Raw genomic sequence first — 23,909 nt, 5'->3', positions numbered from 1 at the left:
AATGTCACATTGTCATCATTGTAAAAGCAAAATGGCATACAAATAGAATTGAAATAATTGAAAAAATAACAGAATATACATAGTTATAAATCTTGAGAATGTTTAAGACTAGTTAGTATGGTAGAATTGGTGATATGAAAAGGGGATGGAATCATCCTTACTACAGGCTTTTTGAGACAGCCAATTAATCAAGGAAATTGATTTCTTTCTTAGATATTATCAAATATTAAAAAAAAAAATTTGCAAAGATGTGAATATATATCTGCATTAATAAAAGTTCATTATATTATAAAAACTGGTTTTGTAATATTGCTATTAAATTTTAACAAATGCTGTGATCTTATATTAAAAAAAACCAAACTCCAATAACAATGAAACTGCATGTTTTACAAATATAAAGAAATAAATTTCTTAAATTATACACTTATAAAAATCTCTTGATTTAAGAGATTTTTATAAGTGTATAATTTAAGAAATTTATACTTAAATTATGCTTTAAATATTTGAACTTCTGTATTCATGTTTAGAAAATTAAAAAATCTGCCCATCGAAAAGCAATATAAAATAGAATCATTATCTAAACTGCAAGCATTACTACAATTATTATTATTTTCTAGGAAAGAAGAAATTCTCTCAAAATGAAAAAATTTATATATATAAATTATGTAAATAATAAAATAGGCATTTATGATTTATAAACACACACATTTATATACAAAAATTTAAACAAAAAGTAATTGCCTTCAAAAACAATGTAAAAGCGATTTTTCCATTCTTCTGGAGATCTCCTATGTAATTCTCTAAACGAATCTTCAAATACATGTTCACGCCGTACATGAACGGCAAGGTCTTCACGCCGTGCACCTTCATCCATTCGTTCCAATTCCTGTCTAAAATACCTTCGTTTTACATCAAAATCTAAAACTCTAGTGTGATCAACTAGTACTGAAAATGGACCATCTGCAAGTGGAGTGGTTGATTGACGGAGTATTTGATTTAAAACAGTACGGTGGGTTTCTGCAGAAAATAATATAATCAATTTATAACAACATTTTAAAATATATGTAAATAAAAGAATTATAACATACCTGCAAATTTTAAGAATTTTTGTGTATCAGCTGGTAAAGCTGTGCTTATAGTTGCTAAAGAATTCTCTCTACTAAAGACTATATTGCTAGTTTCAGCTATAGTTGCTGCTTCTGAAGTAGCTGGTAAAGGTGATAATGGTGCTATGTCTTGATGTATATGTGCTAATTGATTTTCTCTGCTTTCTTGTCTATATTCTTTTCTAAAAAATGTATATTTATTTAATAAAATCAAACTAAATTGATTGCAAAAAGTAGGAAAAAACAACTATTTCAAAATTTTATATTCAATAAAAAACAATTTTTAATTGTCTATTTGGACATTACTCATTAATAGGACTTTATACTGGTGTTTAAAAAATTGACACAGTAATGAGAGTTAGTTCAGAATAAACAAATTTCCTTTATTATATCACCTGTAGTAGTAATTTTTTCTGTACACTTACATGTGTTTTGGGCTAACATGCCCTCATCAACAGTATTACTACAAACCACTAAAAAACAAAATATACAATATCTTATTTATTTAATTATTGTTTTTTTAATGGTTTGTAATAATACTGCTGATAAGGGGCATGTTAACCCAAAACACATGTAAGTGTACAGAAAAAATTACTACTACAGGTGATATAATAAAGGAAATTTGTTTATTCTGAACTAACTCTCATTACTGTGTCAATTTTTTAAACACCAGTATAAAGTCCTATTAATGAGTAATGTCCAAATAGACAAAAATAAATTAAAGTAAGGACTGTAAGGCAATTATAATAATTTAAAAATTATTATAATTGCCTTACAGTCTTTACTTCTGTCCTTACAGACTGTAAGGCAATTTTTAAAACTTGTAATAGAAGAGAAATGCATTCAAAAATATAAAATACAAACTTTTTAATAAAGTTTTTAGAAATTTACATAATTCTTTCCACATTTTGAAATAAAAAAATATATTTTTTTATAGTCTGCATTTTGATTTAAATCATGTTTTTATAAATAATTTATTTCCTGAAAATAATATAAGGAAGCAGTTGAAAAGATGTTATAAAGTTAAAATTTATAGATAATGAAACTTCAAAAATAAAAACTTTTTCACAAATAAACATATTACTAACTTCTGATACTAATTTAGGATCACACATGTCTGTTTTGATAAAAATTTTAATACCCAAAATAATTTATTTTATTTGTGTAAAGTAATTGTTATTATTATTTCATTGTATATTTAAAAAATTTTAATCATTTTTTACAATCTTAGGAAGATAAAAATTAAGTTGATATATTTGTAATGTATTTAGAGAGACGTTAAAGCATTTCATAACTTCAGAAAATAAATTACTTTTCAAATAAATATTTCAAGTCTACCCATAGGCTATCTAAATTCTCATTATGATGAAAAGATTATCTTAATTAAAAAAAACAGTTATTTAAAATAATAAAAACAAATCAAAATCATATGATAATATTTAATATTATAAACAATTGAAGCAAATACATAAATGAAGTATCACCAGTATTCTAAAAATATGAATGTGCATGAAATGTTTGAGAAATAATATATATATATATATATATATAATATAAATCACCTTTTATTAGATTCTTTTTCTGAGGAAGAAGCATGAACTAAGAAAAATGCTTCTACAGCAGGTTGTAATACAAGAACAGCATGATGATCTGGAGTTTCTGCAAGTTCTACTAAGCACTCACTCAGTGTTTCCCATAATTCTTCAAGAGAAAGTTGAAAACTGAGTGGTGGTAAACATGGTTCTTCTTCAACTGGTTCCTTTTTTGAATTTTGACTAGATGGTGTTACTGAAAAATATTAAGAATGTTTATAATTAGACAATAACATTAACACACAAAATGATATTTCATCCAATTTCAGAATTTAAAATTTTACATTCATTTAATTAGAAATGTCAAGTTAAGATTAGTATCAGATTATTATTTCTGTTTAATTAAGTAAAATTAAAACTTTTTAATTAAAAATATTCAACTGACTAATATACCAAATAAATCAATTATTCTTATTACAGTCCAAAAATAAACTAATACTTTTGTCTAAAAGCAAGAAGTTAGATCACATCCTATGTTATCACAAGTAGAATTTCACTTAAATCAATTAAATAATTTAGGAAATTATTTTATATAACAGATCTAAATTATCAAATTTTCTTTATCTCTAGAGACAGTGTCAATACTGAAATCTTCATCTGCTATGTATCTTCACTAACTTGTGGATGAGAAGAATTTCTTTTCTTGGGCTCTTTTCTTCCAGAATTTTTTAATTATTTAATTTCTAATTATTATTGGATATAACTATTGGATCAATTCATTCAATTTAACTACTTTTCTTAATGTTACTTAACAATAGTTTTAAGACAAGACCTATAAATTACCAAATGAATTCAATGTTCTCATCAAACAGTTTTTTATTCAGCAAAATGAAACCTTAACCGATCAGTTTTAATAATCAGAAACAAAAATTTTTAATTGTTAAATGCAGTGATTTTTACTACATGTAATTGTAATAATATTTATAAAATTTTGAAACACTCACAAAAGCAGAATAGTGTTATAAAATACATAAGTTAAAATTTTAAACTGTCTACAGATAAGAAAACACTAAATGACAGATTTAAACTTTTAGTTGGCAATTCAAATTCACCTCTATTAGATATATATTTAGTATTTTATAAACTGGGCTAACCTATTTAACAATGAAATTAGTTTAGCATTTTCTTTTATTAGTCTTTATGCTAAAATTCTATCTAAATGTTAACATGATTCAAATCCATCAATAGTGTGTTTGCAGCACATTGACATTTTCTGTTATAAAATGCATTATATAACCTAAAAGACAATGTTATATTTTGTAATGTAAGTTTAATTCCATTATAAGCTTACAATACAAAAATAAGATTATAACACTAGGCATAGCAGTCCTTTGCTTATAATAAGATACAGTGAAACAGTGAGATTGCTTTATCAAACATGGCAACTAAGATTAGATTTTTCTGATATTGAAAGAAAACAATTTGCATTATTTTAATAACTTTGTATGCATGCTTTGAATTATTGTAGAATGTCCATTCTGATTATTATATCAAGATACAACAAAGTAGAATTTGCAAATATAGAAAATATCAATACACATACTTGCTAAATAAGTTGCCTTCTTACAAACTTATAATTTACACTTAAAACTTACAACAATATTTCATTTCTAAAATAAAACAGAAATATAAATGCTGAACTTGATACCTCTCTCCTTAACTTGTAAAGATAAAAAAAATTATGTATTATCCCTCTTGCTATGCAGTCTATAATTATGCAATTTTGAGATATCATTGATAAAAGAAAAACAATCCTTATTTTACACAATTGATATTTTTACATGAAAAAAAAAAAAAAAAAAAAAGAGTTTATTTGAAAATTTTTAAGTTTAAGTTTGACTTTTTGTAAAATTGTATTATTGTTTAAAAAAAGTCTATTTTTGTTGAAATCAACAGCTCATTTATCTTTTCTAAGCACAATACAATACTATATGTTCATCAGAGAATACTTACTGTATGTTAAATTTGTTTTCTATGCTACCTTGTGTTTACTATATTTACATACAAATAATGTTAAGGAAAAATAATGTTAGAATTAAAAAAAGGTCATGTTTCTTTGTAAATTGCTTTTTTTTTTTGTTTCACTGAAGTTCTGGATCAAATCAAGCGTTTTTCTATAGGATTTATGTACTGTACTTTTTTATGCAATTGTTTGTTTTATGCGGCATTTTTTAGAATGTATCTACCGTACAAAAAGATTTATACATGTATATGTATTTTTCTCTCCTTTTTGACAGTCAATTATTATACAACCATTCAAAAGCAAATGCTCATTTTCACTTAACTGACTGATTATTGATATTTGAAAACTGTCAGTTGATATCATACAAATATTTTATAGGCTAAATTTTGGTAAGGCTTTAAATTATACTAAAACTAACCTAGTATCGACAATAAACAAGCTCCAAACTTGAAACATTTATATTGAAAGATTATGACATTATTAAACATGTAATGTAAAGAAAACAATGAAATTAAACTTACCTGTATCAATTTCCATTGGTGTGGCTTGCTGATTACCCTCATTTGAACCTTCATTTTCATTTGAAGCAATAGTTTCTTGTAATACACTTAACTGAGTTTCAGGTAAATTCTGAGATGTTAAAACACTTTGCTGTAAGACATCTGAAGAAACAGCTATAAAAGAAACAAAGTAAAAATGTTTATGGGTTCTCTACACTTCTATTTGCAACTGTAACTAAACTGAGTGCATCATAATTATTCATGCATAGTCAAATAACATGTTTTCAAGATGATCAAAGAAATGCATTCAATGCAATTGTCATATAAAATAACCATTTTAAGAAACAGAACAATTCAGGTTTTTGTATTAAAAAGCTAGATGCATGCATTATGTTATAAAATATATTTATTACATTAAAATGTAATGTAAATTTTTTTAACTTACACGCTTGACGAGCTCTTTGTTGTGCCAGACGTGTAGCTTCCCTTAATTGAATTATAACTTTAAGAATCCTTAAGAAAAAAGCCTGACTAGAAGTTTTGCTTGTTAGTGCTGCCATTGATGGTAACTGCAATTCCCTACTTCCACTTCCTTTGACTTTTGTTGGAGCAGTTATGATAACAGTTGTATGTGTAAACCTAAAATAAAAAACAAAAAATATAATCTAGTTACAATCAGTTCTCCATAAACTGAATACCAATCTTTTATGAGGACTTGAAATAATTTATAATATTAACAAATTTGTATATTTATGCTTGTAGATAATTTCTAAATTTATGAATTTTGAAATATAGGGGAGGATGGGGCAACTTCAGCACAATAAGAATAAGTTAAATTTTGTGTAACGAATACTGCTATAAACTGAAAGAAAAGCATTGTTTATTGTCTACCAGAATGCAAACTTACAATAGAACTGGTTAAAATCAGTTTGAAAATAAAAATAATCATAATAATAATAACTTTATAAAAAGATAGCAATTGCCGAAGTTGCCCAATACCAGGGGCAACCTCAGCAACAGTAATGGGGCAAGATAGGAAGGTATATAAATTTGTGTTATTAGCAAGGTATAAGTTGGAATTCACTATTAAAACAAAGAAATGTAAGTCCAAAAACCTATTTATAATTATAACAACGAAATACAAGTTCAAAGGCATATTTAAGTAAATAAACTGTAAATAAAAATTAATTACAAAAAAAAAATCAAACAGATAATAAATGAAAACATCCAGATGCAAGTTAAAAGCAATATACATGAATTAGTGAACTCAAACAGTAGAAATGAAATATGCTTAACAGCAAATTGTTTATGCTCTACACATCACAAATAAATTGAATCAACTCATTTTCCAAACCTGTACAGCCACATGAGCCCACAGTTCACACTTTCAGCACATAATCCACTTTTCCAGAGTAGTTCCCATATTATTTATTGCAATATATGCAATAAGTATTTTCATTGTCATTTTTTGGTTCTTTAGGACTTCTCTGCCCCTTTTCTTTAGTGAACTTTGAATCCGATTTCTCCAAATCCATTGTCCTTCTGAAAGTTCCTGATTTTTTAACTTTAGCCTTGGCTTCTAATGTGGCTTTGTATGGGGATCCAGTTATTTCTTCTGCTTGTTGTTTGCGACCAAATCAAACCATAGCAGAACACGATCAGGAACAAGATCAGCAACATTGCCGAAGATGCCCCAATAGTCATGATTTAGAAACATTAAGTGGAATCAAGCCATGATCTGTCCACGTGAATAAGTTAATGTTTTATCCTTCTAACAGGAAAAATAACTTTTGTTATTATGGAATTATAACAAAACATGCCAATTCTATATAAATGGAAGCAAAATATTATAAGAAATTAAATGAAACAGATAACTTATTTGATATTTCAACTATGCTTGTTGGAGAATAACACACACCACACTCAACAAGCCATCATTAAAACTCAACTAACTAGCCTCTAAAGAGAGAGTCCTTTTATTTTGTTTCAAAGAAAATTTAATTGACAAACTTGCCCCATATGCCAGATTACCCCATCCTCCCCTATACATATAAACATTTCAAAACCCAATGTTATTAATCAAAGCAAAATGATTGCCATAATATATCAGGCTATTTTTTGCTACTATTAATAATTAAATTTTAAGTAATTTGGTAACAGAGGTAGACATTAGGCATTATCTCTTATCAAATTTAATAATTATAATCATCTACTAACAAAACTACTATTAAATTATTAGTATTCTAAAGTCCAAGAGTGTATTATTATAAAGCAACATGAATAAGGTCCCCTGTTGGTGCTTTGCAATAACCATGGATGGTTATATCAAGAATTAAATGTCTAGAAGCAAAAAATCATTCTGAGGTCTGTGTAGCATAACTGGCAACACATCTACATAGTAAGCAGGAGTTACAGGTTCAAATCCCACTCCAGGCAGATTCCTTTCTTCCAGAGACAATTCTAAATTATATGATAAATATTAAATTATTATACTGATTAAATTTTATAAGAGATGATACCTAACATCTACTTCTATTACTAAATTACTTAAAATTGAAATATTAATAGTAGCAAAAAATAGCCTGATACATTATGTCAATTGTTTGGTTTTAAAATATATTTTTAAAATAACTGATGATAATCATCATATTTTAACAATAAGAAATTTTGATATGCAATGGTTTAGATCAGGGGTAACCAAACTATGGCCCATGGGCTAGATCCAGCCCATGAGGTCAGTTCATCCAGCCTGCTGCCACACTGTACCACAAATGAGCTAAAAGGTATATGATATTTCTATTATTTATACAGAAATATCAGACTGTAGATAAACTTACTATGTAGAAAAAATTAAAATAAGTGTAAGTAAAATTGCCAAAATTGATCCAAGCTGATTTCTGCATCTGACAGTAATATAATTTTCAGGAAAATCAGTGAAATAAACAATTTGGCAACTTTTGACATCAGAGCGTTTTTTGTGTAAGTACCTGCAATGAAGTTTCTAAGAAAACTGATTACAAGCTTGCTGCAGCGATCATGTTTGTATTGGTAAATAATTATGTTGGTTGTCTTTATTTTTTGTGTATTCAGTGTATTGTATTAAACAAAATGGTTATGCAACCTGCACTTGTCATTCTCTCAGTTATGTGGTCCATTGTAAAAAAGTTTGCTGACTGCTGGTTTTGATATACAGGAAATTCTTTAATTTTAAATTCTTCCTATAACAAACTTCTCCTTATGTTGAACAACATAATCTTTCACAAATGCAGTGAACAAACATATAAAGTTTATTACATATTACACTACATGAACAAAATTCAAAGTAGTCTAGTAAAATTTCCTTTACTGTAAACTCCAGTTATACACACTGCAACAAACTATATTGAAAATATTCATTTGAGGAGAGGTTGAACACAATAGTTCTAACTACAAGCATTGCTATCTTCAACAATTATTGATGGTTTTGAATAGATACAGGATAGTGTTGGCAGATCCTGAAATTCTTAACAATTCAGCAACTTTTGAAAAAATAATATGTAGCCATTTCCATATCAATGTCATAACTTTTTTGCTTATTAAAAACATTTCTTCCCTATCTTCTGACATCAAAGATCCAAATTTTTAGGCTTAGCTTTCCTTTATGATAAAACTGGTATTTTGGAAGTTTTTTTATAAGGAAACCTTGGCTGATTTTTAGTAACACTATCATGAATACAACAACCTACATTGCCATTATAAACAATTTACAATGAAAGTTAAAAAAATCATAAATTTTTAATTTGGTCCACAATTCCTAAGTAAATCTCTAAATGCATTTTTTTTACTTGCAAAGCTATAACTAATCATTTGTTATTACTGTCCATATATAGAATTATTCTGATATCATACACTCAAAATACTGGTCCCTCAGATCCTTTAATTAGAAAATTTCTTATACAATTCAGGAAATGTATTTATGTACATATATATAATTAGTTGTTATAAAGATTTGATTTGTTTCTGAAGCACAGTTTATAACAAGAGGATCTGTACAGAATTTTCATTACCATATTTTTGTTTATATATTCCACAGAAAATTGCTGGACTAAAATAAAACTTTGCACAATCCACCCCAGCAAATACCTGGCACCTATGGAGTATCTGTTGCTTCAGAGGTACAAGTTTTTACATGCAATTTAAAACTGGTATATAATGTGTATTCACTTTCAAAGGGGTCTTTTTAAGCATGTATTTAATACAATTCAAAACTTTAATTTTATTGAGAGTAAAACAATAGTTACCTATCTTGTATCATTCCCTTTATTAACTTGGCTTCTGCTTCATTCTCTTTCTCTTCTAATTCATTTGTGGCAATTCGTTCCACTGCAAGCCTTGCATTTAAGTTACGAAGTTCTTCAATTAAGGCACGTATATGAAGACACACTACCTGTCCTAATTCTCTTGCACCTTCTAAAAGCAAATGAAGTACACTTTTACGAGTACGTGCACAACTTCTTGATAACCTTAACAAAAGTGCAGTAGCATCCTCTAAACCTTCTTCAGAACATGTTTTTGATGTCAAAACCTGCAAAAAAATAATTCAGGTAGTTTTAATTTAAGAAAATATACATTTCTTTATAAGTTTTCATGTACAACAGTGTCTTGTGCAATGCAGGAGATAAGTTCCATGTTATAGGAAATCACGTTATCGAGACATACTACTCAGAATAGGTCCCCTGATGATGTATCATTAAGCTAACGAATACAATAAAAACCAGTTTCTATCCGAACCACATGATTTGTGTTTAATCAACTGTGAAAATGCTATTCCGAGCTGTACATTTCATTTTCGGTTCCGATAGTCACATGCGATAACTAAGCTTTTGTTATCGATCACTCTCGACCTGCTGTTAGGAACGCAATGAAAGTGTAAACACAACATCTTTTGGTGTAAGAATGATTTTACTTCACGAGCAATTAGAGAGAGACAGAGTTAATAAACTATGTAGTTGTATTGCTTAAAATTAATTACCTTAGCTATTTATGAATAATTGCTTTCTTGTTAAAATTTAAAGTAAGTAGCTATAGCATAAACATTATTTCTGAAATAGGTTTCATTCGTATATGTATAAATGAAAATGATACTTATATATTTACATTCAAAGCTATCACTTTTTGCCATCATTCTGGATCTTTTTGTGAGACAACTCCATCGGAATTCAGATGGTCAGCTATTTCTTGTCAAATTTCTAGTGATCTTTTACAATAAAGGAAGCATCTAACATCCCTGACATTAATTGAAGGTTGTCTCCCATAAAATTAATGAGCATCTTGAACTGGCGACTTTTAGTTTGTTGGCTTCATTGGCCTTTCTTTGACATTTTAAAATAACTATTTCATTAGCGCTGGTACACGACAATACAAAAACCACATGCTTCACTTAGAAAATGACGGGTTGCAGTCACATGACAAAAATATAATGTTAACTAAACAGTGATTGGTTAAAGTGTAATAGCTATTGATAGTGTGAAACCCAGATGCATCTCAACCGACTACCTGTAGCAAAACCCACTTAACGCAGAGCACAGAATCGTGATTTGTCTAAGGTTTTGTTAACTGCCTTTTGCTAAGAGGACTTATCGAATGTCCCGTGTGTCACTCTTGTTGAATTATCGGAAGAGCTCAGAACAGGTCCCCAGATGATTTTATGCAAGTTCAAACCTAGGCCTAGAAGTTGAAGAAAATGTATATCTCTTGATGACAAAATTAGAATTTTGTATGAGCACTAGTTGCAATTTTTTTGTTACATTACTGGGGAAGCATGCTATTCAGGAGTTCTCTGTACTATGTAAAGGCAATAAATTATTTTCAATAAAAATTTTTATTATTTGACCTATGTCAAATGTTAAAGTACATATAATACTACCAAAATTTTTTTCAAATCTATTTCTATAAAATAAAATTTTGTTGGTGTTATTTTTTCAAAACCATTAACCTATTATTATATCAAATCTATGAGCATGTTTCCTTGTCAAGCAGCTAAATAAGCAAACTAAAGACAATCATTTCATATAAAACAAACTACATCATTGGCTTGCTTACGTAGCTGCTTGACAAAGAAACACACCCAATATGACACATTAATGACTTTTACTTACAACTACTTTAATTTCTATACAATTTCAAAACTTTTTCAAGAAAAATGTTTAAGGGCTTGTAAACTTTGATTCTTCATAAGCATAATAAACTATGAGGATATTGTGACAGCAATGACAAAAAGCCTATCACAATCTTGGATTATAATAAAATCAAAAGTGCTATCAATACTTTAGGCAAGCTTATTCTAATACTAACTTGTAAAAGACAAACAAAACAATAGCCAATGTCAACCTTTTACTTTATTATTAACATATAATGCCTTTATTTTATAGTATAAAATCAATCCAGAATGGCACAAAACAAAACTTGAGACAAAAAATAATTTTTGAAGAATAAGACAATCCTTGGTCAAATCATTTATACAAGTAAGACAATATATGGTTCAATACAAAAATACTGCAATCATCAAGATATTACAAGGAACAAGCAAGACAGAGGAAATAATATTAATAAAAACTGAAAAATATATAGCTTCTGTCCATTGTGTAATAATAATAATAATAATGTTTTTTTTTTAATTTACGAAAGAAAAATTGAAATGTTCGTCACCAGGGGAAATCTTCCAAAATCTACATTTTCCAGTGCTTGTTCAAGTAGATCAGTGTTTCTCAAAGGGGTCGATATCACCCCCATGTGGGTGTTTTTCCATGTTGAGGGGGCGATTAGTAACAATTTATATTTTGGGGGGCGAAAAACAATTTCTGGGCAATATAATAAAACATTATATTACAAATAATTACATATTTTATTTGTTATATCGTACAATAATTAAATAAATAACATTATACTAGTCACTAGTCTATTCGATGCAGTACGAATTTGGTGTTAGCCTTGTCCCTCGGCATTGGAATTTTGTAGTGAAGGGGGTGATACTATGTTGAAGGGGCGACAATTCGTTAGAGGTTGAGAAACACTGAAGTAGATAAAAGCAGAAACATCCCATAGGATGAATGAAAAGCAAGACATCTGTATATCACCAGTTTGTTTTTTAGAAATTTTATAATTTTAATTGGATATATTTGTGTTTTTTAAATTCTGGCGGCATGTAGCCTATTAAGAAAGGTCGGCCACTGTGAATGTGTATAGTCTGGAACATAAGAAATAAATGGTGGTCCCTTTTGGGCAGACTGTCTTTAATTTTATTATTATTATTTTGTGAATGTCATGTTCAGCTGATATTGATGCTAAATGCTATGTGAAACTCAAGTCAAGGCATAGCTATCCAAACAAGGGTAACATTAAGCTGTGTTATTCATGCGTGTGTGTCAACATCTAGAAACTTCCTAACAATGTGACACACATTCAATATTGCAGCTTTCTGTAGTGGCATGTATATGTTTTTATCAAGGTTTAATGTTTCTACACTTTTGTGTAGTGTATGTGGTATAAAACCAGTAAAAGAGAGGACAACAGATACAATAGATACCTTATCTATCCTCCACATCTGTCTTATTTCTTGAGTGAGTGGCGTGTTCTTATTGATTTTCTTCAGTGTGAGCAATTTTTATGTTATGAGTGTTTGGAACAGAGATGATAAAATAGATAGGAATATATATATATATATATATATATACCATACATATCCATATATATATATATACACCATACATATCCATATATATATATACCATACATATCCATTTATATACCTATCCATTTTATCATCTTTAATAACTTAAATTTACAAAAATATACTTTACCAACTGTTATTGGTTTACTCTCACCCAAACATAAGAAAAATAAAAAATAGCAAACAATAGGAAAATTTTAAAAAAGTCTTATTCTTTTATATAAAAACATTTAATATTAACAGCAAATAAAAATCTACATTTAAAGAGGAAAAAAGTCAATTTTCTAAATATATATAGTGAGATTATACATGTGTTTTAGATGAGTTAAAATAGTGTTAAAATTTATCTATTTTATACACACATCTGATTAAAACAAGTTTCAATTAACATTACCTCAACAGCCAATTTTAAATGTTGCTTAATTATTATATCTTCCTTTTCTTCCTCTTCACCTAATTGCACATGAGATATTGATTCTTTTGAAGGAACTTTGTCATCTAACAAAAACAAAATATAATATTTATTGAACTGTATTAATAAATATGTTAATCTTATTCTTAAAGTAGTTTGGAAGCAATTGTATAGTATCTAAATTAATTATCACCCCTAAATCCATTAAAACAATTAATCAATATCCAATTATAACATTATCCTGTAATGTTTTATTCATTAAAAATAATAAATACATAAAGGAACTATTTACAACTTCTCTTACTTTATAAAAATACCACAATTTTCATATCAGAGGAAGTCAACATATTTGCTATTTGTGACCTGGCTCCATTTTTCACTAACTACTTTTGAATCTCATCCCATTTCAAACCAAATCTTGATTGGTTTTGTCCACATACAAAAGTATGTGGGCAAAACTGGTCCCTGAATAATCCTAACTTAAACCTACATGACTACTTAATTGGGAATTCCTTAAGAAAGTTTTTTTATGAAACAGCTGCAATGATGATGAAACTGCAAGCATTAATCATTCAAGCATATAATGAGAATTGAAAACATGGGCCATCATCAAGTGATAAACCTCGTCAATTTGGAAGTTAATGAACATAATGGTCATATTAAACACTTGATTCAGAGGATAAATCTCCATGCGATAGTCTAACTTTTCATATGCTTACTCAACTTTACCAATACTCAAATAGGAGATTAATTAAGGAGACAGAGATAGCCTGATAATTTTCAATTATGCTACAATATAAATTTTGAACAACAAGAAGTATGTAATTTTATCAATTCCTGGTATGGGTCATTTTGTGCATTATGTTGTATAGTCATAATTTTTCCAGTTATAAATCCCAATTCATTTAATTGTTATTATTTAACTAAAATAGATTAAGATAAATTATTACTTAGCAGTTGAAAACATTTGATGACCAATTTTAAAAACAAGTTTTTTTTTTAATTTTGCAATTTTAATTTTTTAAATACTTTATTAGAATGGACTTACTCTTTTTATTATATACTTCATTTTTAACATTTAAAAGAAAATAAAATGACTCACCCTCTGAAGCAGCTGTTTTCTCTTCTGCTACTGGATGACTGTCATCTCTTCCACATGATGGCACTTCCATTGCACGAGATATTAAACTATTAGTCCCATTTCTCAAATTTGCAGTAGCATTTACACTTAAAAGTTGATTTGTACTTTGAGTATAGTTTTGACTATCTTGGTCAGGAAGGGCAAGTGATATAAGAGCTAATAACCTAAGCAACCTATCAGTTAACAATGAACTTCGTTTCACAACAGGATGAGATAACATGCTTATTAACTGTGCCATAGGTGAAGCTTCAAAGCTTTGATATTTTGTATCATCATCAATGTTAGCATTACTGTTGCTTCCAATCATTGTAGTAGTACTATGAGTCCTAGCAATACTCTTTCCTTTTCTACTTGTACTAAGAGAATCAAGTTTAATTAAAACATCCCAGAAATCTGTATCTTGACGAGAGAGAGATCCACAAGCTTCAGTCTTCGATGATGTTGAAAGTACTTGTTTGGAATCAGATTTTGCTGTAATTGGAACAGTTGTTTTTGATGCCCTGTTATCTTGAGCAATAACATCTTTTCCATATTTTTCCTCCTTTGCCTTCTCCGGCAAAAAGTGAATTGGAAAACTCTTTGCAAGAGAAATCAGTGTATCCAGAACATGCCTAGAAAATCAAACCAAGTATTAATATATGTTTTATAAAATAAATGAAAATACAATACAGTGGCTACATCTCTAGTCAAAAATACAGTCGACCCCCCTATAACGTACGTTCCTATAACGACAATTCCTATAACGTAGCGAAAAAATTGTAGCAACTTTCGTATAACGTACCTCCTATAACGTCGTTTCGCGACAAGATTGATAGAGTCTGGACCAATAGTGGATGAGCAGCCGAACTACTTTCCTCCGACCCTGCGCCACGCTACGGAGCGGCTAAATTGAGTTTGCTATCGTCTGTTTAGTATTATATATAAATTATATATAAATTAGGTACTGTACATATAATTATATATTAATTATATATAAATTAGGTACTGTATATATAATTATATATTAACTTAATTTATTGTAACTTTATTATAATTATATATATGCTTTCTGCCGCCTGGCAACACGCTACGGAGATTTTAGGCTAGTAAGTTGAGTTTATTATCGTCTGCACAGTATGTAAATTAGGTACCGTAAGTCTAATACAGCACTAATTTTATACATTTCTTGTGAAAGAAACACTTCTTATTCAACGTCCATAAAAATTATTTATATTAATGATGTCTCCAAAGGTCAAGTTATTTTTCTGCGAAAAATTCGTTATCAGAAATTGCGGCCGTCGTTTCGTGTGCTGTTCCGCGATGAAAACCAGCTTTAAGCAACGGCGTAGTCGAACGGTACACACTCGGTAAGTAATCCTATAATTTTTTGTTTATAGCATAGTTTATACGGATTATTCCCAAAAAATTATACGTGTTTTGGAAATGTTGAGTGGAATTAGTCTAGAATCGGTTAATTTTATAGAAGAAAACCTTTCGAACAGCCTTAGTCCGTAAAGTTCCCACCTATCGGGCTGCAATTGGCTCATGTATTTAATCGTTCCTACAACGTAATTTTCGGTTAGCGTGGAACGCATCTAAGCGTTATAGGAGGGTCTACTGTACACAATCTTCATTAGAAGCTAGCAACAAAACACAATCTCCTACCCTAGATAAACACATTCATTTAAAATATATATTAAATGAAGTTATTTAATAAAGGAAATGCAAGCTGTTGAAAAGCATCAAACAAAGGAACAGTTCAAAATATCAGGTAAGACATTTTATATCAATTGATGTATTAATGAATAATTGTATCATTTATGTTACAACTTGTATATCTTGTAGAAAATTTAACCCACAACTTTTATGAGAAACTGATCTCTATTATTTACTTCATTTATTATTTGACTAACAGGTTTGCCTGTATAAGAAATTAGATTTTTTATAATTCAAATTTGTAATTTCTTGATACCAATCTCTTTTCTAATGCGAGAGTCTGGGGTTGGAGCAATGATTTATTTAATAAGTTAAAATTTAGATATATTATTTTGATGTTAAAAGTAATTTTTCCACTTTTTAATGATAAAAGTTGATGTGAACAAGGAAACTGAACTTCCTTTTTAACAATCTGCTTCTTAAAAGTGATATCATTTCTGATGACAAACTTGTAGTAAAAACAACTCATTGTCAGATGATCACAATCTGAACTCCTCATTGGAGAAAATTTCTAAATATAAAGATTTTGCATGCTTGATTCAAGGTGAATTCCTAGTTCTCCAAACTTATGTTTGTGTCTTGTCTCCTCTGACTTCCTGACCTCTGACTTGCATACGAATCATCAAGAAAGAAATCAAGATCATTGATTCATTCAGAGGTATTATATCAAATTTTACGTAAGCTCTCTCTCTCAGTATTTAGAAGTCTATGTAGTTGGGAATCAATATAGTGACAGATTATTCCTTTATGTATTTCTTTATTATATTCATTAAACTTTTGTTTGTTATTTGTTAACCTATCTGTTCACTTGGTTAATTAAATACAGACACCTATCAATAACCTTACTCACTGCTCTCCCCACTCAAAACATTAATTATTATAAATCTGAGAAGAAGGGCTTTAACTATTAAATCATGAGACAAGACCCAATAGAACTTTCTTGTCTGGTGTCATAATTCTGACTAGACTGAGATTTCACAATCTTTGGTCTTCCTTCAATTTAAATGTCATTTTAAGGCCATCCACTGACAAAGTGAGTGGTTTTTACCAAACCATTGCTGATTAAGTGTCAATAATAAATCCCTATTGACCCCGGCTTCTCACACTAATAACTTAATTTCTTGTTTATGTCTAATAAAATAAAGTATGAAGAGTATTATTTATGTAAATTTAAACTAAATAAAAAAAGTAACAAAATTTAGGATAAATTTAAATTTTCAATATCAAAAAACATTAAATACAAATTAACATTGCTATAATACCTAAAAACAATTGGAGAGGCTTGAGGATGGATTGTGACAATTGGTTGGCAGATCCCAGTTGTTACAGATGGTGAATGTTTATCACTTGGTTTCTTTGGCCCAGCACTGTGACCATGACGATGGATTTGGAAGACATTAGTACGACATCCCAAAGCAGCATCTAAACTAATTGATAACCATGATGGTTGACTGCTTCTACTTGCTGATTCCAATCTATGATTTTATAAAACAATAAATTTTATAGTTCTACTATGTAGAGAGAAATAAAATTTAAACTTGCACATCTACAGAATTTCAAGAAAATTAATATACAGAATTTATTACAAACCAATATTCAATTTATTACATGTACGTTTATGTAATGTTAAAACAATTTTAGCATAAATTTTTGAAATGTTTTTTCAAAATCCATTTCAGAAATTTATTACATCTTTAAATTACAAAACAATTAATATGTAATTTTCTGTAGTGATTAATATACAGGTATTTCTTGCTTAATATGGAATTTGATTAATGCATGAAATTAATTGATGTGGGTTTACCAGCTGTTTTTATATATATATATATATATATTATATAATAATTCCAATACTATGAAATACTTAAACTAATAAGAAAAGTCTATATTTACAAAATGAGTTTCTATAATTATATAACACATTTTTTAATTACAGTATTATATCTGATGACGACGAAACAATTAAAAATGCATAATTTAAAATTTCTATAATAAGATTTAAGATTGACTTAAGAGACTAAATGAACTTCATATGGTTTTTTTTTGTGAAAAAACATCAAAAATCTTTATTAGTTAACATAAATAAATATGACACTAAACATGAAATTAAATAAAGGTTCAACATTAAACTTTATTCTAATATTTAAGTTTTATTAAATTTAAATACCTGTGACTTGAAGGGCCAATATTTTCAGATGTATGACTGAAAGTTTTCACAACTGACTTTTTGGCACGATGGTAAGTTTCAGAAAAATGATCATGATTATTTTCTTGGAGCCTGCTGTCTTTAGTTCTTTCTAGGACTGATAATAATGCCTATCAGAGGAATAAAAAATTATAGATTATTAATATATAATTGCAAATAGTTAACTTCCTTGAATTATAATAAGCAAAATTGTTGTATTTGGGAAAACTGACACTGTACATAGTAAATATCTAAATGTTTAGAGAATTGGTGTAAAGTTTCTTGTCTTGAATTGTTTAAAACACTAATGCACAGCTACTTTCACACTAATCCCATTCAACAATGATACACTTTTTTTCAGTGCTTGTATAAATTCTGGAAGCATTGCTGTAAACCATCTTTTACAACCACCCATAATGCCTCCTGCAATATTGGTTTTATCTCATTTGATAACTCAAACTGATCTCAGGCTGCTTATGATGGATGAATGAAATAAAATGCCACATTTTACATCCAGTTATGTGCTGTATGCACAAGTCCATCTGCAATAAACAGTGTCATATCATTTTAATGCCATTTTGAGTAATCAAGTGAAATAAAAGTAACATTGCAGGTATTACAAAATGTTGCAAAAGATGGCTTACAGCAATGTTTCCAGAAGCCATATGAGCACTGAAAAAAACTGTATTGTCACCGAGGGAATTAGTTTGAAGATGGCTGCACATTGGTTTTTAAACTATTCAAGGCAATAAACTATATTCAAAGTCTTTTGGAGTCCATTTAGATAATTTTAATATGTAAATTTTTTTAAAATTTCTAAAAAAAATTTTTTTTTTAATTTGAAAAAATATCAAACAGAATCATATTAAAAATATATCTAAATACAATTCAGAAAAAATAAATATACAAACTGCAATGAAACAAACAATTAAATGAAACATTTCAAAGAAATCAATAAATAACAGAGCTAAATGATGAAAATACATTTATATTTAATTAGTTAATTAATAAAATATATTGTCTCATAAATTTACAATCATCAATATGGCTTCATTGATAAAGATATCTATTGAATCTCTTTGTATTACTCAAAACTTTACTTTTTTTATGTTCTTCCTATCCATTTACAAATAATAACTGTTTAAAATAATATAATTATATTCCTTATAAACAGATTATTAGCAATAAACAGTATTCTTTCAACATACAAATATGAGAAAGTTGATTATAATGCAATTTCACTTGTCATAACAGCACAAAAAAGTCAAATTTATTCACTTCATTAAAAAGAGAATGTTTAAAAAAAGGACATTTACATTGGAGTTGATCTTTAATTAAAAGGACAACTATTCTAACATTTATTCTTCCAAACACTTTCTAAAATAACTCATGTAGATATTTGATAAAAATTTAACAAATGCAATAATATAATAAATATATAAAATAATTGATAATTAATTTTGACATGACTACCAAAATCAACAAATTAATGTAAATCTTGTCTTACAAAATCAATACAGAAAATTTTATGATAACTGAGTTATTAAACTAATTTATGGACTTTTTAAAATTGAAAAGAATTTCATTGTAGACTTACACACGGCTTAGGTATAGAATTTTTAACAATTGTAAAATATCTATATGGAAATATTCAATATTTGTAAATTAAGAGTGATAATCATGATTCTACTAAATATCATTTTTGTTTATATATATATTTTTTTCTTTTTAATCCTAGAATAACTATGAAAGACCACTAGTAAATAATTTATAATTTTATAAATATTCACTTACTTTTATTACCCATTGCCTTGTAGGGGCATGATAACATAAATTTCGAAGTACACGATGTAAACGACCAGTATTTAGTTTGGGTTCATCTACAAAAAGAAGAACTAACAAACAAGATAAAGCTTCATGATCTAACATCTGCCTTCCACGTAAACGCAATGAACTGGGTAAAGATCCACTCTGAATTCCCCCAGTTCCAGCAGTTGAGCTTCCAGCACCCCGAGAAAGTGTATTCCAAGTCCATTGACCTCTTTGTGGAACAGTATGTATTGTATATCTAGTACCCATTCGTCCTATAAGATATAAAATCTTTGTAATTATAAACACACATTTTTTTTTATCACCACCTATTTAAAAAATATTAAATTATTATCATGATTTAAATTTTAAGAATATAATCCCTACAATTTAAATCATATAAAACAGAGGCTATTAATTTTTTTTACAATAAAGTTATAATGAATAAGTTTATTACTCAAAAAATATCAAATAATCATAATAAAATAAATTATATAGTAAGAAATGGATTTTGAGAAACATTTTAGAAATTTATTACATCTTTAAATTATGAACCAATTAATAAGTAATTTTCCTCATGAATATAAATTATTATAGACAATTTCAACTTATTTTTTTGATAATCTGTTAATTCAAAATTTGTATGAAAATATTAGATTTTTTGATGTATTTAATATCCTTCTCTCATGAAATAAAATCAAATCATTTAGAATTAAACAAATAATCCTATATACCACAAATAAAGTGCAATCCTGATTTACGAGCATACTTCATTCTTGAAAACCTCTCTTAAGATTGATAAAAAATATATTGGACAATTTTTTTTTAAAGAGAAACTAATAATAATAGTAATATGGAAATTATGGAGGATATTTCACTTTATCTCCTAACATCATATGCCAGAAAGCAGGTGACAGCATATCTGAATTATCAGTGATGTGAACTACAGTGCAGATGCCTGTTTCCCTTTAATATGTTTTGAAATAAATGAGTTGAACAAGCAATATGTTTGCATCAAGTTTTTCTGGAAACTTTAAGACAGTTGCCAAAATGTACAAAAATACTTCCAAGTATTTGGAAAAACAGCTCTTGGAAAATCCAAAACATTTCAAAAATGGCTATACTTCAACTGATGATGACCCACACAAAAGCTGATCAACAGCATGAATCAGTGAACTATTGATTTGTCATATTGTGTATAAAATTGTTTTGCAGTACCTTTGAGATGCAGTTCATTGGAAATTTTGCAAAAATGTCTTGGCTTATGCACCATGCCCTGCCACACACACAGTGCTGAATTTCATGGAATTTTTAGCCATGCACAACATTCCACAATTTCCCATCACCTTACATCATCAGATTTGGCAGCCTCTAACTTCTTTCTTTTTCCCAGGTTCAAAATCATTTTAGACAAGAAATGATGTTGAGACATGCTGTCATTTAAGGTAAAAAATCTTTGTTGTATGCTGTTTTCAAACAGCCCTATCAGACATGCTTGGAAAAGTGGAAGGGATCCCTGCATACATCTAGAAAATAGCCAACTCCTAGTAACCAATAATTGCATTTGTTTTCTTACAGTAAGCTTGTCCCAGATATTTTTGATCAGCCTTTATAAATCAAAATCTAATATATAGGGATAATCTTTTCAATTATTTCTTATGGTCAAAATTTATAACTTGTTCCAGCCTAATCCAGTCACCTATCCATATTCACCAAATAACATTGAAATGCTAAAAAAAGGCATTTATCTATCAACCAACAATTTTAAATAAAATTAAAATTATTTGTTATTCACCAATATGAAAGAACACAAAATGACACACACAAATATCAAATATTTCTTCATTTAATGAAGAATTAGCTAAGATAACATAAAAACAGAAAACAAGATAAAATTGTTTTTAATTAAAGAAATTGTAGAATTACTCAAGGAAACAAGCAATTATTTATTGTAACACCATCACAGTGTCAGGCTGCAGTTTTTTAGATCTCATTGCACAATGCTTTTGACTTTAGTAGTGTCTTGCCCCTGTACATCATACTTTTCCTGTTAACAACAGTGCCATGCTGCAGGTTATCTAACTCACTCTGCTCAAGAGAAAATTTTTGAATTGAAATATGACTTCTGGAAGTTTGTATATACAGCAGAGTCCTACTAGTCCAAACATGTTTCAGTCGGCGGAGAGGAAATTTTTTAACTTGCAAAATATATGTTTTTTTTTTGTATTTTCCAGTTGAATTTAAATGGTATTAATGGTACAAAAAGTTTTAGAATTCCACCACAAAAAAAAATTGTATTTTATAGTACAGTAATACCTTGACTTACGTGAACCCGAAGTTACACGCTTTTCAAATCTCATTGATTCATCTTTTGTTTGAGCACCACGCAACTCTCGATTACTCACTCCCTCCACACTATTGTTCAGCTTACATGTTCGGACATGTCGCGTGGAATCGACACAGCTACAATTTATTTTGTGTTTGTTATATCTACGGAGACTTGAGAAACTCTTGGTGGTGATTTCTTGTAACCGTGAATGAATCAAAAGATGGGATAAGATTAACGAGAACATTTATTACATCACATATATCCGACTTGGATTTTACAAAAATTGCGAAATTATACCCCGACTTACACGAATTTGACTTATGCAGTTATCGCTCGGTCCCACCTATCGTGTAAGTTTGGGGTATACTGTACTGTCTTAATACTGTACAAAATTAATAAATCAGTGTTTGACATGACCTACTAAAACAGCAGATCTATACAGTACTTGCACACAAAAACAAAAGTCATTGGTAGTGCTGGATCTATATAAACCAGACCTGCTTTACTGCTTGCTTCTGCATTATTTCAATCATTCAGCTAATCTGAACAAAGCTCGGTCCCAATTAGTTCAGACTAGCGGGACTCTACTGTAGTTAATTGAGGACTTTGGTTCCTAAGCTTTCTGTTCCAGGTCTCTACTTTCATGTAACTAATACCATTCTAGAGATTAAGGATGAACAAACAAACACCAGTGAGAATTTATAGGTATGCAATTTTAAAATTGCAGCCTGCAGCCCAACAAGATATTGTTAAAGTCATCATCAACAGTGAACAATAGCACTTGTTCTGTAAACAAAGAGACCATTAACAAAAAAGAAAAGAGTGACTGGAACCTATGAGTTATCTAATCAGATCATATGAAAATTTTAATATCATAATTAGAACATTTTATTCTTGTAAATATCAATAGGAATTGATTTTATCAAATATTTCAGCTTCATAAATGGAGAGGGATAGTTAAGAAATTGTACTGAATTCTTAAAGATTGAGGAATACTTATAAATAGGCCATAATGTATAGAAACTTGGGGGGAAATATATATATATAACAAAAACAACTATGTGAAAGAGGTTTATATTTGAATACTATTGTTAAGAAGGAAAAAACAGTAAGACATTGTACTAGCTTTCTTTTTATATATTACATCAATAACCAATTTGTTTATACTATCCAACTGTCAGAATTTGAAAAATCTAACTGTCAGAATTTGAAAAATTGAATTAATATTTTATTTACAGCAAAATGTATTGCTGTAAATAAAATATTAATTCAATAAATACTACACAATTTTAATCCAAATACAAAACTTTTTTTACATTTGTGTGTACACTATTAAAACCTAAACCACACTACGATAACTGATCAAACGATAACTGATATACTATAGTTTATATTTTGATATATCAACAAAAATTAGTATATTTAATTTACACTGACACTGTAATCTGTTACAGTTGAGTATGTTTTAG

General features: G+C 28.5%; 1 protein-coding gene across 1 annotated transcript in view; it reads right to left on the bottom strand.

The window, feature by feature from the left end:
- Window positions 1-23,909, bottom strand: part of LOC111629756 (E3 ubiquitin-protein ligase HUWE1-like) — a 111,868-nt gene that overhangs the window by 5,813 nt on the left and 82,146 nt on the right. Inside the window, exons 32-43 of the mRNA XM_023373665.1 lie at window positions 22,938-22,940; window positions 20,097-20,386; window positions 18,285-18,433; window positions 17,380-17,592; window positions 14,384-15,033; window positions 13,264-13,367; window positions 9,442-9,725; window positions 5,607-5,800; window positions 5,183-5,335; window positions 2,669-2,894; window positions 1,089-1,288; window positions 742-1,017 (exon numbers count right to left, since the gene is read on the bottom strand). Of these exons, the coding sequence (XP_023229433.1) occupies window positions 742-1,017; window positions 1,089-1,288; window positions 2,669-2,894; window positions 5,183-5,335; window positions 5,607-5,800; window positions 9,442-9,725; window positions 13,264-13,367; window positions 14,384-15,033; window positions 17,380-17,592; window positions 18,285-18,433; window positions 20,097-20,386; window positions 22,938-22,940 (2,742 nt within the window). The remainder of the gene's footprint in view (window positions 1-741; window positions 1,018-1,088; window positions 1,289-2,668; window positions 2,895-5,182; window positions 5,336-5,606; window positions 5,801-9,441; window positions 9,726-13,263; window positions 13,368-14,383; window positions 15,034-17,379; window positions 17,593-18,284; window positions 18,434-20,096; window positions 20,387-22,937; window positions 22,941-23,909) is intronic.

The sequence above is a fragment of the Centruroides sculpturatus genome, unplaced genomic scaffold, assembly GCF_000671375.1.
Source record: "Centruroides sculpturatus isolate CEXI.00-Female unplaced genomic scaffold, Cexi_2.0 scaffold541, whole genome shotgun sequence".
Classification (NCBI taxonomy): domain Eukaryota; kingdom Metazoa; phylum Arthropoda; class Arachnida; order Scorpiones; family Buthidae; genus Centruroides; species Centruroides sculpturatus.
Note: the sequence above shows the minus strand (reverse complement) of the source record. Positions and strands in the feature narration are given on the sequence as shown.